The sequence below is a fragment of the Podarcis filfolensis genome (assembly GCF_964270895.1).
Source record: "Podarcis filfolensis genome assembly, chromosome: 15".
NCBI lineage: Eukaryota > Metazoa > Chordata > Lepidosauria > Squamata > Lacertidae > Podarcis > Podarcis filfolensis.
The window spans coordinates 3,496,226-3,510,591 of NC_139618.1; the positions used below are offsets into that span (position 1 = coordinate 3,496,226).

Here is a 14,366-nt window from a genome sequence, read left to right on the forward strand (position 1 = left end):
TCCCTTGGAAGGAAAGATATAAATGCAATAAATAAATGACTGGGGAGGGGACAACTATGCATCCCCATCAGGGCACACTGGGCTCTACCAATTACAGTACATGTTACTATTTTAAAAATGAAAATTTTACATTCCCCCCCCTTTTTGCTGCCACTGCCAAATATTGCAACCCAACCCCACCCCTTCTCCATGATCTGTAAAGTGTGTCTTTCAATTAATACAAGCAGCGCTTCAAAAACTGAAAGCCAAGCCTGTGTCTGTGAGGAAATGGGCTTTTAAGTACCTGCCTTCGATCCCTCTGGCCAGCTGCATCTTTAAAGTGATGGACTGTATTTCTTTTCCAAGTGTAATAGCAACACATACACTGGGAAAGCGTTAATCTTTCATGAGCTCTTTTTGAGCCCTGGATGGAAAAGTGTGTGTGTGTGTGTGTGTGTGTGTGTGTGGAGACGGAGGGAGGGAGGGAGTTGTGATCCCTCACCCTGCAGCTCTGCAGCCCCCTTCTGGATTAGAGGCTAATGTGTCATACAGCCAACTTTTTTCCTCTCTTGCAGAAGCCTTCTTCAACCACCCTTTCCTCGACCAGGTTTCAACGGTCAGAAAGTGTAAGTCAGAATTCCCTTCTGCCTTATCTTTGCTCAACCCCCACCCCCCATACTTATAGAATCATAGAATTGTAGAGCTGGAAGGGTCACTGAGGGTCATCTAGTCCAACCCCCTGCAATGCAGGAATCTCAACTACTCTTTTAAATGTGTTTGTGGGGATGGGGGTTCCTTTTGAATAGTTTATACCCCTCATCCCAACAGGTTTCAGTAATGCCTATTAGGTCATATTTGCCATCCCGTATTAAGAGCTCAAATTTGTCTTGCTTGTTTCCCATGCTCTGCATTAGTATAGAGACAACTGAAACCATGAGTCATTCCCCCCAGCTGCTTCCTTTTTTTAGTTTCCTACCCTTTAACACATTTATGGAGCACCACCACAGGTTCTTGTGTATCAATGATGCTATTATCCCCAGTACTTTTTGTTGTGATTATTTATTTATTTATTCATTCATTCATTCATGAATAAATCCCATCTGGCTGGGTTTCCCGGCCACTCTGGGCGGCTTCCAACAAAATATTAAAATACAGTAGTCCATCAGATAGAATAAGGTTTCCCAAACAGGGCTCCCTTCAGATGTCTCCTAAAAGTCTGATAGTTTTTTCCTTTGACATCTGGTGGGAGGGTGTTCCACAGGGCAGGCGCCACTACCAAGAAGGCCCTATGCCTGGTTCCCTGTGACTTTGCTTCTCGCAGAGAGGGAACCTCCAGAAGGCCCTCGGCGCTGGACCTCAGTGTCCGGGCAGAACGATGGAGGTGGAGACGCTCCTTCAGATATACTGGACCGAGGCCGTTTAGGGCTTTAAAGGTCAGCACCAACACTTTGAATTGTGCTTGGAAACGTACTGGGAGCCAATGTAGGTCTTTCAAGACCAGTGCTACGTGGTCTTGGCGGCCGCTCCCAGTCACCAGTCTAGCTGCCGCATTCTGGATTAATTGTAGTTTCTGGGTCACCTTCAAAGATAGCCCTGTGTAGAGCGCATTGCAATAGTCCAACCAGAGCATGCACCACTCTGGCGAGACAGTCTGTGGGCAGGGATGGCCTCATCCTGTGTACCAGATGGAGCTGATAAACAGCTGCCCTGGACACAGAACTGACCTGCACCTCCATGGACAGCTGCGAGTCCAAATTACTCCCAGGCTGCACACTTGGTCCTTCATTTACCTACCTCATGCATCATACTCTGTTCCTTTGCAAGGTTCCTGCTCCTTTAGACATTCTACCCCCTCCGAGTCTGAGATACTTGGGCTTTTTGATTGCAATGTAGTGGAGGGGGATCCTCTTTCCATGTATTAGTGGCTTTAAATGTTGCCGAAAGCTTTTGTCTGCAGCATGGCAATTTTCATGCTGGGAGGGGGCTACTAAAGGCGATCTGGGTAGTTTCTCTTCATATGCCCCCCCTCCCCCAAAGAAACACTGAAACTCCTCAGAACCTGCACTTTCCTTACATTGTTCTCCTTTCCACAGCTTGCCCTGTGCCAGTGCCGACGTACACGGGCTCCGTCTCTGGCAGCTCCTGCGGCAGTTCCCCCTCCTGCCGGTTTGCTTCTCCCCCAGTAAGTTCTGTTCTGATTTGGGAGGCCACAGTCTTTGTCCCTGGGGAGCAGAAATCCATCCTGGGTGCACCTTCAGTCTCAACTTCTCAGCTGCCGCTTTTAAAAAGCCAGGAAGGAAGGAAGCGGAAAGAAAGAAGAGTTTATAGCCCTTGTGAGATGCTGTACTGCCTGCAGCCGTCAGGAGCAGCATCACGGGGCAGGAGAGAAGCAAAGCCAAGGGTCTAGGCAGCTTCAGTTTCCCCAGAGTCGCCCTCAGGTTGCCTGTTGAAGAGTAAGGATGTGCCGAAAACTGGCTAGGGAGAAGACAGAGAGACCTTTTGTCATTGTTGAGAAACTATCTCCAAGCGTTAAAAGATGTCCCACTAATGTTTCTAGCCCCAGCTGAGATGAAACTTGAAAGTATACAAGGAAGTAGTTAGCGAAACTTCAAAGATCATAACTGAGGAGCTGAGCAATTACTCTTGGTCAGTCGGTGGTGGACGTGGCCTAGGGGTGGCAGAATCAACAAGGCCAGTAAACTTGATCAAGCTGTTTCCAGGCAGAGACTGGTGCATTATGGGTTCTTCTTGTTACATTTCCCCTTCCGCCATCAAGTGCAGCAGCTCCCCAAATGTTGTTTGACTTCTTAAACATAGAGTTAATTTTTAATTATCAGTCTGGGCTGCAGTTCCACTTGAAGGGCCTTCTTCAATGACTCCTCTCTTCCGCTCTAGTGACCCTTATTATTTCTGCTTTCCCCTGGTCCCCGTTGACCCAGCAGCCGTCTTCTCTCGGGTGAGCAAGGTGTCTCCTTGCAGAACAGTTAGCAGACAGTCGGGAGCACATTTTCTGCAGGCTCTTTCCTTCCACAACCGTGTATTTTCTGCTGTTTTGGTGGGTTTTGTCGTGTTTGCCTGGGGGACTTCGGTGCAAAATAGAGAACAGTGGCATCTTCTGTACTGGGCCAACTTTTGGGTGATGCCCAGAGAAATTCATTTTAGAGCAGAGGTTGGGAAGCTTTTATCAGCCAGAGGGCCGCAATCCCCTTTGGGCAACCTTCTGAGGACCACATGCCAGTAGTGGGTGGGGCTAGAGTAGAGATGGGAAGGCCTGGGGAAAAACGGGGGGGGGGCAGTTTTTCCCCAAAGCTGGTTTTTCTTCCTTTTTTCCTGATTTTTTCCAGGTCTTCCCATCTCTAGGCCAGAGTCAAAAGTGGGCGGAGCAATGGATGTAATTTTGACCTTTGTACAGTGGGCTAGTTTCTATACCCACATTTACACCACTTTTGAGATTTTTCTTTAAAATATAAAGTGGTATAGAAATGAAATAAATAATAATAATGTACAGCCCTCCCTCTAGTCTCCATCCAAACAAGCAAGAGGCATTCAAGGACACGTCCCAGCTAGGCAAAAGCATTCAAAGAAGGTGTGAAAAAGGGCTGGGGACCAGGTGTAGAATGGGGAGAGTCCTGAGGGCCACATTCGATTCCCCCACCCTTGTTTTATTACCAGTTAATCATTTATTTTAACAACTTGCACAGCACTTAATCACATCCGTCTCCAGGCCGTGTATGGGAGACCCAATACAATAAGACTAAAAATGAATTAAAAACAGAATTCAGGTAAAAAGCCTGCTGGAATAATATGTCTTCAGAAAGCGCTAGAAGTTTAGAGAGAACAACCTATCTGACATCAACTGGAGGTGGGTTCCACAAAACTGGCCCCATCATATTCCTGGTGGGTGCAAGCTGTGTATCTGAGACATGGAGGCAGAGGGACTACTCACAGTGCCTCGCTCAGTTGCCTCAAGGCTCTAAAGGATCAGCAGTTTTAGAAGTTTCTATGCCTCCTTTTCATTGAGCAATTCTGAAGGTAGCTCACAGCAGGTGATAGTCATGCCCTCGCATGTGTACCCATACACTCCCAACGGCCCTTTGTCCTCTCTCCAATCAATGCAAGTTTTTGCATTTTATACAAATAAATCAAGTTGGGGCAGCAGAAGGATAACAGCTCATGCACAGCCCTTCTCCTTGTGCCAGCCTCTTCCCCATTGGAGGCCCTGCAAGGGATCCTGACATCTCCCCTTTCCTCCCTTCAGTCCCTCCCAGACATGCAGCATATCCAGGAAGACAACCTCTCTTCTCCTCCCTTGGGGCCTCCAAATTATCTTCAGGTGTCTAAAGACTCCACCAGCACCAGTAGCAAGAACTCCTCTTGCGACACGGACGACTTCGTTCTGGTCCCACACAACATCTCCGACCAGTCATGTAAGACTCTGGATTTGTTGGCCCTTGGCCATTTGTCGCTGCCGTTTTTAATATTTAAAGAGAAATGTGTGCTGCTAATTTTTTTACTCCAGTGTCGTCGTTGAGTATGTTTCCTGTTTCGTTTTCTCCCCATCCCCATTCAGAGAGCTCTCCTTAACTCCTGCAGGCCTTCCTTCCAGTGTCTTGCAAATGAGCAAGGGTTTCATGAGACTGGGGTATTCCCAGGGTAAATTTGGGGCAGGAGCAAAAAAATTTTGGGAAAAAAGGTTTGAAAAGCTATACATTGTGTTCCCCCCACCACCTTGATCCCTTTCAATCTCATGATTGTATAGGTTAATGAAATCAAAACTCCAGAGGCTTAAAAGCATGGAATAAATCCACGTTGAATTCCTTTCCTTGCTAGCAGGGTCCCTTTCCAGGGGTGCCAATGCAGGATCTACTTGCCATCTCATACTATAACTTCACCTCTGTACCCACCGGAATGGTGGCTCACGGGGGTCAGCCTATGCTCAGGGCAGGGGTGAGCTTTTCAACAGCAGCCCCTTACACTTCCCTTTTCCTGCTGGAAATGAAAAACCCATCCTATCTTACTCAGGGAGTGTTGCCATTGTGTATAAGCAACTGCACATTTATGCACATTCTGTTTGCACACAACACGCAAGTGGGTTCCTGGTACCTGGAAATGGGAAGCGCCTGGTCAACTGAAGCTCTCTGGCTCCCACAAGCCAGAGAGAGAGTGGGGCTTGGTTGAGTAGAGTGTTCCCCATGTTACGCAATTTCACATATGTGCGCGGGGGCCTGGAACAGAACCCCCATGTAAACGGGGAGTCTCCTGTATGTAACAACCTTGAGGGCATCCCAGCCACCGTTTCATCTATTCCCTGCCAGCTGTAACCTACTTTGCTGTGAAACTGCAACTTTTATGGAGGCCATATTGACGCATTGCCCGTGTGATTCAGCTTTTATGCTGAAGCAGGTTGCACTTCACTTCTGCCATACGCTGAAGGAACACCTCTTTCCCTTGGCCTCTTGAGGCCAGAGATTTGCCTTTTCAGGGACCGCCTTGTTCCTGTGATTGTAATTTTTCAGACTGTTCGTAGTGTTAAATTTTAAATTGCTGTAACCCACTGTGGGACATCATGGTGCAGGGCAGATAATAAATTGTAATAGTAGTAGTAATAATAATAGCCAGCTTCCCATCAGTGTCTATTCAGGAATATGGTGTGCGTGTGAATAGGCTGTGTTGTGCTCAACAGAGCCGCATTGTCTCCTTGCGCAGTGTCGCTTAGCACAGCTTCAAATTAAAATATTGCTGAGTTTCTCTTTCTCTCTCGCTGTATCTCTGCCACTCCCTGGGCCCTAATGCCTGTTTCCTGGTGTCTTCTTTTTGCTATGCAGACGACATGCCTCTGGCAGCAGTCGGCCGTCGGGCCTCAAGTGAATTCCTGATGTGTGGAGGGTAGGTGGTGACGCTCGTTGAGCTCTGTTGCTTTGACATTCATTGCCCAGAATGTAGGAGGAATGAAAAGTCGCTAGATCGGCTTCCTCCAGCCTGACGCCCTCTGCATGTTTTGGACTACAATTCCCATGAGCCCCAGCCAGCAAAACCGTATGCATTTACGGGGCCCACTTAATAATTGGCTTTTTAATTGGTTGAGGACAGCGCTGTGGTTGCACAGGCACACTCTGAGGTTTGTCAGTGACCCAGCAGTGGATCCCCACACTGCAGCTGAAGACCAATTCACAAGCCCCAGTGTTGTTTAAACAAGAACCAGTAATATCCCTACCCTGAACAAACCTGTTGCCTTTGTTGTGTCGCAAGATGTGCTACAAAAGTGGCCTGCTGAAGAAGGCTGAGAGCTGTAGTCTTGTAAGCTGGAAATGTAAGAAAATAAGAAGAGCTCTGCTGGATCAGGCCAGTGGCCCATCTAGTCCAGCATCCTGTTCTCAACAGTGGTCCAGCAGCTGCTTCTGTAAGAAGCCCGCAAGCAGGATTCAAGCACAAGAGCACGCTTTCCCCCTCCTGTGGTTTCCACAACTGGTGTTCAGAAACATTGCTGCCTTTGTACCCCAGCAAATTAATCCTTCAGTTGGAAGCAAAGCTATGCCAGTGCAAGAACGGAATCAAAGCCGGAGCTTGTGGCTCTCTTCTTGCTTACTTTCTTCTTCCCTCTTGTGCCACAGGAGACCTTGCAGAGTCCGTTGCGCAATTGGCCGCTACACTTAGGCATCAACCCCAAAGCCACTCTTTGATTTTGCCACTTTCACAGGCGCTTACTTCATACAAGGCGTAACATTCGTGCAATCGGTACAGCAGCAGCAAATCCCTGAAAATCTCCTCCAAACAAACCGTTTTAAAGTCCTTTTTAAAAAAATAAAAGCACTGTCTCTGCCGGAAAAGTGCTGATGTTGTGCTCAGTGCAGCTTCTGAATTTGCACACTGCAGAGTAGCCCCGGCCAGACTTTTATCTAGATTCAGGCGAAAGATGCTTATCTGTGCTGCAGGGGAAGCCCTGAGAGAACTTTGGCTGCTTTCTAATTGGTAAGATTTTTTTAAAACTCTGATTATTGGTGAAACTGAGCAGATTTCATTTGTTTCTGAAGCGTTTTACCCTGTTCTTCAGCCGAAAAGGACTCCCTCAGCAACTAAAAAATGATCAATAATGAGACAGTCCCCTGCTCTCAGGCTTGTACTCTAAAAGACATGGCACAAAAAGGAGGCGAGATTGGATCTTAAGTTACTGAGTTTTTATGACTGCCAGCTGGAATGGAAACATTTCAGGGGAAAGATGAGCTGGTTTCTCAGCAGAACTGTTAAGGTGGCTCTCACTTTCTCCTCTTATACTCATTTAAATTTGAGGCCGATTTGCAGTTATGAGTGAGGGTTCCGCTACTGAAACTTCACATGCTTCCCCTCTTCCTGAGAAAACTGCTGGATTATGGGGGAGATTTGGCTTGGGGAAAACTGTGGCCAAATGCTTTCAAGTTGCTGTTGGCTGCAGGGGGGCAAGACTAACAGGCCACCCCCCCCAAGGTCCCAAAAGATTTCTTACTCTGGTTAACAGCAGTTTTGGAGGATCGGAGCTTTGGGGGGGGGGGACATTAGAGCCTTTATGACAGGGATAGCCAACGTGGTGCCCTCCAGATTTTGTTGGATTATGACTTTCATCAGTCTGTGTAAACATGGCCAGTGAAGTCCAGTAGCATCTGGGGGTGCCATGTCAGCTACATCATGGGCCCTAATGCAAATCTCTCGCTCTGTCGGCAGCTCCTTTTTTAGCAGGGTGGGGGTGGGTTGGCAGGAGAGTTCAAACTCTGTCGCTTTGCAAATTACATTGCATTTTGACTGTTTATGAAGCGAGGTGCTATTCTGCCCATTTTACAGATGGGAGAGCTGCAGTTGTGGGAAAACTCCTTGTCCTGCAGGCAAGGTCAGCTGAGAGTTGCCTTCACGGCTGGGTGACGCTGTGCACGCTGGGCATTGCCATCTGCTCTAATGTTTGGGGTGACGGTATCTCAACCTTTTCTTATTGGGGGTGCTGAGAGAGTCCTGAAGCGATTGGTCTCGCGTGTGTTTGTGTGTCAGTCATAGCTTGTTCCTGTGCGTCCTTCTGTGTGCTAGAGCCCCTGTGGCCAAGCCCAACTTCCATCGTCCCAGATGCTGCAGAGCCTCCTTGTGGGAAAACCTCATTAGCAGCTTTCTTCTCTAAGTTGCTGAGCTGCCATGATTTCAGCCCTTTCCATTTCGGCAAGGTGTGAGAGAGGAGCTAGGCTCCAGAGAGATGGGGAATTATATTGTCATGGCAACAAGGATGAAGCTGAAGTGGGCTCTCCAGGGCTTTGTGGTGGTGGTGCTTAAACAGCTGAGCAAAACTCTTTTCCGCAGCCTGCCATCCAGTTTCCAGCTTCCTACAGGAGCAAGCTTTTGTTCACTTGGGAAGCCATTGTGTGTTGAGGAAGGGGCAAAGCTTGTCGCTCCTCCCTGGATTGGATAAATTAGCCTCCATTGGTTGGTTTATAAAAATGTTTGTATACCGCTGTGTCATTAAAAATCAAAGATGTTTCTAGCAATGAAATCTTAAAGCCATGAAAAAGTTAAGATGGGGCCCCTGCGGATTTTGCTGCACCCGGATCCATCCATTGCCCTTTCATAAGCATCTAGCAAGCATTGTGATGGTGCAAAGCTCACCTGTGTAGCTTGGAAAAGACTAAGGAAATTAAAAAATGTCGTTTGAAGAGGCAAGACACCCCTGGGATTCTTGAGGGAGCAGAGACAAAAAGCAGCCAAGTCTTCTGCAAAGTTCTCAAGTTGAAGCTGAGGGGCTTAGCTGAAATCTGCTTGAATGCATGCTGTCCCTTCAGAGGAGGAGAGTTTGGGGACACGTTTTTGTATGGACTCTGCTCTTGCCATCAAGCCCACGCTAGGGATTGTGAGGGGAAAGATTGGAAATGAAACTGCCAACATCCTAAAGACTTTCTGCAAATCTCTGGTGATGCCACACTTTGAATACTGTGTACATTTTCTGGTTTCCCCACTGCAAAAAGGTTTAGCTGGCTAGTCAGTCGTTCCTGGCGTGTGGCTGCTCTCACATGCTGACAACTTTCAGGAGCCACAGGGTGAGTGCAGGGTGGGAACTAAAGATGCACAGGTGACCCCAGAAGGAGGATGACGTGTCCCTCACCTGCGGTATTACCCCTCCTCTAGCTACACTACCACAATTATAAGACTAATAAAATTAACATAAGAAAACAGTTATGAGATAAAATGCAAAAATGTAGGACACAGCAAATGATGGAGTATTCACTGAACATTTTGAGACCATGGACCCTTCCTCACAGAAAACAGATTTAGTTATCTGAACAGGTCTGAACAGATAGTTTGGGTTAACTGTCTCCCATAGTTTGAAGAACTAAGGCTGCAAGGACAGACTAAATGAAGGATTTCCTCAAACAGTGCTTTGGCGTTTGCTCCCACTAGAAGTCGTGATGGCTTTCAACTTGGATGGCTTTAAAAGGGGAGGAGAAGACTACCAATGGCCACAATCACTATGTTCTTCATCCATTATGCCTCTGAATACCAGTTCCTAGGAATCACAAGTGTGGAGAGAGTTACTATTTGTGGGCTGCTGACTGGGAGCTTCTGTTTGGCCACTGTGAGAACAGTGCTGGACTCGATGGGCCCCCTTTGGCCTGATCCAATAACCAGGCTCTCTTCTGATGTGCAGTTCGCCCCAGTGTGGACTGCACAGTTTGCGCCTGTAGGTCTTCCCCCACATCTACCTTTCCCCAAAATGTTTTGGCACAAATCTAAGCTAGTGAACTTCAGGCATCCACTTCAGAGCGTGGGCAGTGGCTGCTGCTGTGTGGCTCATTCCCAAGCATATCTTGACCTGTGTTTAGCTGAGCTGTTCTCAAGAGGCCAGCATTGACTGGCTGAGAAGTTTGCAGCAGAAGCGCATGAACCACGCATGCACCCACACAACAGCGTGCTTAGGTGATAATCTTTGGCTGCTTTATTGACTAGTTACATAAGCTGTTTTCTTGCTCCAAACCGTTCCCCGTATCGCCTGCCTTTTTGAGCCTTGAACAAACACAAGGCAACGCAGGCCAGCCATCCTTGCTCCTGAACTTCCTGTTCCCTCCCCACAGTGGATTTTCCTAGAATGACTTTGTTTTGAAACATTGGAAGTGGGTGGGGAGAGAGCGTCCTCCAGCCTCTCTGCCCGCATGCCTGCCTGTGGGGAGGAGGGGAGGGGCCCAGTGTGCAGCTGACCTGCTTTCCTCCGAGTTAAATGATTGATTTTTCCAGTCAAGTCTCCAGTCCCTGCTGGTTTGCACTCCGGCTCATTAGCAGAGGCTTGCTTGCCGCTGTCCAGAAACCGCAGCTATTTGGCGCGCATGTAGACCCTGCCGGGAAACCCAGGCCCTTGTTCATTTGCCTCTCTCCCGAAGACCCACGTTACCTCTGGACAATGGTGCAGATTGAAAAGCGGCTCCTCTGCCACCCCTCATTCCCCCTCTCCTTCCCTCCCGCCTTCAGGCAGTGCCAGCCGTCGGTCTCCCCCCGCAGCGAGACAGCACCCATCCCGGTTCCCACTCAGCTACGCAATTACCAGCGCATCGAGCAGAACCTAACCTCAGCTGCCAGCCCCGTCTCAAACCCCCATGGGTCGCCCAGGTAAGAGAACTTTTTATTTTTTCATATTTGCTTTGCCCACCCTCACCAAAGGAAGATGTCTTGCCAGTAATTAAAAAAAACACATACATTGTTTCTTTGTTTGAATTGGGTTATATGACTATAAGGCCATTGTACAGTGGTACCTCGGGTTACATACGCTTCAGGTTACAGACTCCGCTAACCCAGAAATAGTGTTTCAAGTTAAGAACTTTGCTTCAGGATGAGAACAGAAATTGTGCTCCGGTGGCACGGCGGCAGCAGGAGGCCCCATTAGCTAAAGTGGTGCTTCAGGTTAAGAACAGTTTCCGGTTAAGAACGGACCTCCGGAACGAATTAAGTACTTAACCCAAGGTACCACTGTACATTTAAAGCACACACAATGACACGCAACCCTGCCCCCAGCCCTGGAAACTGTAGTTTAAGGGTGCTGGGGGTTGTCGTTCTGTGAGGGATACAGGATGGTTCTCGGTGGATTCCATGTGCTCTAAATATGCTTTAAACATACAGTGTGTTTACCTAACTTGATGGGCACATTGGAACTCTACAAGACCCAGCAGGATATTTGGTGGGAGCAATTGGAGGTTATGTCGCAGAAAAAACATCCTAACTGTTGATGTGAAACAGTATCTAAATAGTCAAATATGGAAGTTGTTTAATATTTGAAGAAGGGTTGGGAAGTCACTGTTGCTATTGTTCAAACAAAAGCTGAACATTCTGGGGTTGGGTTGGGAATGTATGTCTGTTAAAGATTGTTAGTGACAGGCTGGCTGCTCCTGCTGCTGCTGCTGCTGCTGATTTGATTTCTTACCCGCTCATCACCAGGTTGGCAAAGGCTGTCCTAGGGTGTCAAAAGACCCAGAGTAAAGAGGTGCACATATTGCAAGCAGATCTCTCCCTGAAACTGGACACAAGTCTCCTTTTGGGTTTTGTTTGCAGATCCGCTGTGGTGAGGCGGTCAAACACTAGCCCCATGGGCTTCCTGAAGACAGGCTCCTGTTCCCCAGTGCCAGCCGATTCCGCGCAGGGCGTTGGGCGCAGGCTGTCCACAGGATCTTCCCGTCCGTACTCCCCTTCACCGCTCGGTAAGCGCATCGGCAGAGACACTTGAAAGGTGCTGTTTAGCACAAAAAGAGGTGGTTGCTTAACTCTCGAAGATGGCTTTTGTGTGCACTTGATAGCAAAATCTTGTGCTCAGCAAATAGCTCACCACTGCTGGAGGGGGGAAGGGTCTAATCTCTGTGATAATCAGGGCAAGCTTGAAATGCCTCAGGCCCCCACAGGCGCTATGCCAGGGATGAAACCCCAGCTCTACACGTGCTAGCTTGGGGATTGCACAGCACAAATGGATTTGTTGGCTGGTGGTCTTACCTGGCCTTCCCTGTAAACTCCATGGGCAGGTTACAAGGATATAGCTATCTGGTTATAAGAGAAATAAGACCAGTTGCAATTACGAAATAAGGAGAGTGTGTGAAACCAAAAGACAGTTCCATCTATAAAACAGTTTGTTTCATATATTAAAAACTGGGTTGTTGAAGTTTTGCTACAGGTAAACTTAATGTAACAGCATTAATGAATTTCAGTGGGTCTGCTCTGAGTAGGAGTAATGGTGGGTGCAGCCCAATGCAAACATTTAAAAATAATTCCATACATATACACAGTTAAATAGTTCTGATGCAGATGCAATCCGGGATTAAGACAATTGAAGTCTACTGTGACTGCAGTGACAACCACAATTTCCTCACCAGCACCCTTTCACTTTAGCTCTGAGCTGGATAGTATGAAACAGAGCAATGAGTTTATAGTGAAAACAATCACAGAGTCTCCAACTAGTAAAATTAAGTTTGCCATCAGCTCGATGCATGGACCCGAGACTCAATGCATGAAGCATTATCCTGGAAGTTGCAGCTCATGTGATTTTTTGGGGTGGGGGGGAGGCAGTGAGGACCGTAAGCGTTGGGGTCAGAGGGAAGGGAAACAGAAAAGTCGAGACTGAAATTACTGTTCAGAAAGCTGTGCCTCGGAGATCCTGTTTATAAATCACAATGAGGTGTTTTTTAAAGGAGCAGCTGCTGATCAAGGGCACCTGTGGTGTATTTGTTTGATCAAATGCTCCCTTGTTTTCTTTTTCCGGAAAATAATAATGGTGCATTCCCTTCCCTTCTCCAATAGTTGGCACCATCCCTGAGCAACTTGGGCACTGCTGTTGTGGGCAGATGCAAGGGCACGACTCCCGGAGCCGGAACTCCTCAGGTGAGCGGCATCTCATCCCCGGTTCACTTACTTATTTTATGTCATTTATATACGCTGCTTCATATTTCCGAGAACAATCTCCCAAGCGCTTTACAGCAGCCTAAGATCATCACAAAAAGCCGGAACACAACCCCAGTCTTAAGGCTCAGCCTTCGGCCTGCTGCCTGGACATGCACATCCTGGGCAACTGTTAGCCCCTTTCCAAGAACCCTAAGTCGCAAAGGTTTCTGGGTAGCTTACTCAAGAAGCTCTTGGGCGCAAAGCAGTTGCTTGAAAGACTGGTAGAGATGAGCTCTTTTCTATAGATTCTGGAGCACTGCGTTCTGGTTATATGTACAAACATCACAGATCAAGGAGTCTTTGGGCATGAACCTGATAGTGCAATTTAATAGGATTTCCCTTGTAAGGTGTTTTTTGCTTCTCTTCCTAGTAACCCCATTTGGCTGGTCTCTCACGTTCCCATTTTACAGATGGGAGAAGAGATTGAATCTCTCTCCACCAAGGCCTCTTGGGAACTGAAGCAGCTCTTGGTGATGCTTCCCTGGACTGTACCATTTGATGCTGCCATAGGGGGGCGCTCACATCTGCATGCTTTTTCACATGGGTTATTTATTTTATTTCATTAGTGGGGGCCAGAGCAGCCAGGTAGGGGGTTCCTCCTCACTTGCCTTCTGAAGCTGAACAGTAGAGGAAGAAAAAACATTGTGTGCACATGTGTGAATCAGCCCTCGGTCTTGGTTAAAGCAAGACTAGCCCAGCCCTCCGAGAAGCAAGCCCCAGCACCCCCTGGGGCTCACCTTATGTCTTGGGCAGCAGGAAAACGGTTGAAAATTCTGCTGCAGAGCCAACAAACTGACGGTTAACTCATTGAGAACAGAAGGGTTGGTTTTAATCTTCTCCCGATTTAGAGGCACAGATTTGGGTGGGGGCAGGGGGGGGATGCCTTTTTAAATGAAGGAAGGGAGGCAACCTCTGTTAGCTTTGTGGACAGGTCTTTGTTGGGTCAGCTTCCGTGGCTCTCTTTGTCCGGACGGGCAGGCACAATTGCACACGCGCAGAGCGGTTGCCTGCCAAGCGCTTGGCTTTTGTGTGGGGGGTGTGTGTGTGTATAGCACTGTTCAAGTACAGCTCCCTCCCAAGATGGAGGACAAGCAGCCAGCGCTGTGACCCCAGCTGACCTTCCCTGCGTCCTCAGTTCCCCCCCAGCTTTGATGTTCTACTGTAGGCTCTGCTCCCTCTCTCTCTCTCTCTCCCTCTCTAGTGGATTATGAAAGCGCTGGATTGTAAGCTTCCTCCTCCCCACCCCCTTTCCCAGGCTTTCAGTCCTTTGTGACTTCTGATGACAAAGGAAAAGCTTTCCATCCACTCAACCTAAGTGGATCTCCCCCGCTCTCCGCATGCGCATAAGGCCTTTGGGTTGATGGACAGTGGTGAATTTTTGGTTGGGAGCCATGACTTTTCAGAGAAATTTTGGACTCTGGGTACAACAAAGAGTGCAGTATCTATCATTGTGAGAGGCGATAAAGCAAAGG

The 14,366-nt window shown here is 48.0% G+C and overlaps 1 protein-coding gene across 3 annotated transcripts in view; it reads left to right on the top strand.

Annotated features, from left to right (window-relative positions):
* Positions 1–14,366, top strand: part of ULK2 (unc-51 like autophagy activating kinase 2) — an 84,649-nt gene that overhangs the window by 37,629 nt on the left and 32,654 nt on the right. For all 3 annotated transcript variants that reach the window (XR_014541903.1, XM_083587526.1, XM_083587527.1), the window contains exons 11-17: positions 555–605; positions 2,073–2,161; positions 4,238–4,406; positions 5,805–5,865; positions 10,447–10,584; positions 11,521–11,666; positions 12,754–12,834. Coding sequence is in view for 2 of the 3 variants with exons in the window: in XM_083587526.1 (XP_083443652.1) it covers positions 555–605; positions 2,073–2,161; positions 4,238–4,406; positions 5,805–5,865; positions 10,447–10,584; positions 11,521–11,666; positions 12,754–12,834 (735 nt within the window). In the remaining variant the exon portion in view is untranslated. The remainder of the gene's footprint in view (positions 1–554; positions 606–2,072; positions 2,162–4,237; positions 4,407–5,804; positions 5,866–10,446; positions 10,585–11,520; positions 11,667–12,753; positions 12,835–14,366) is intronic.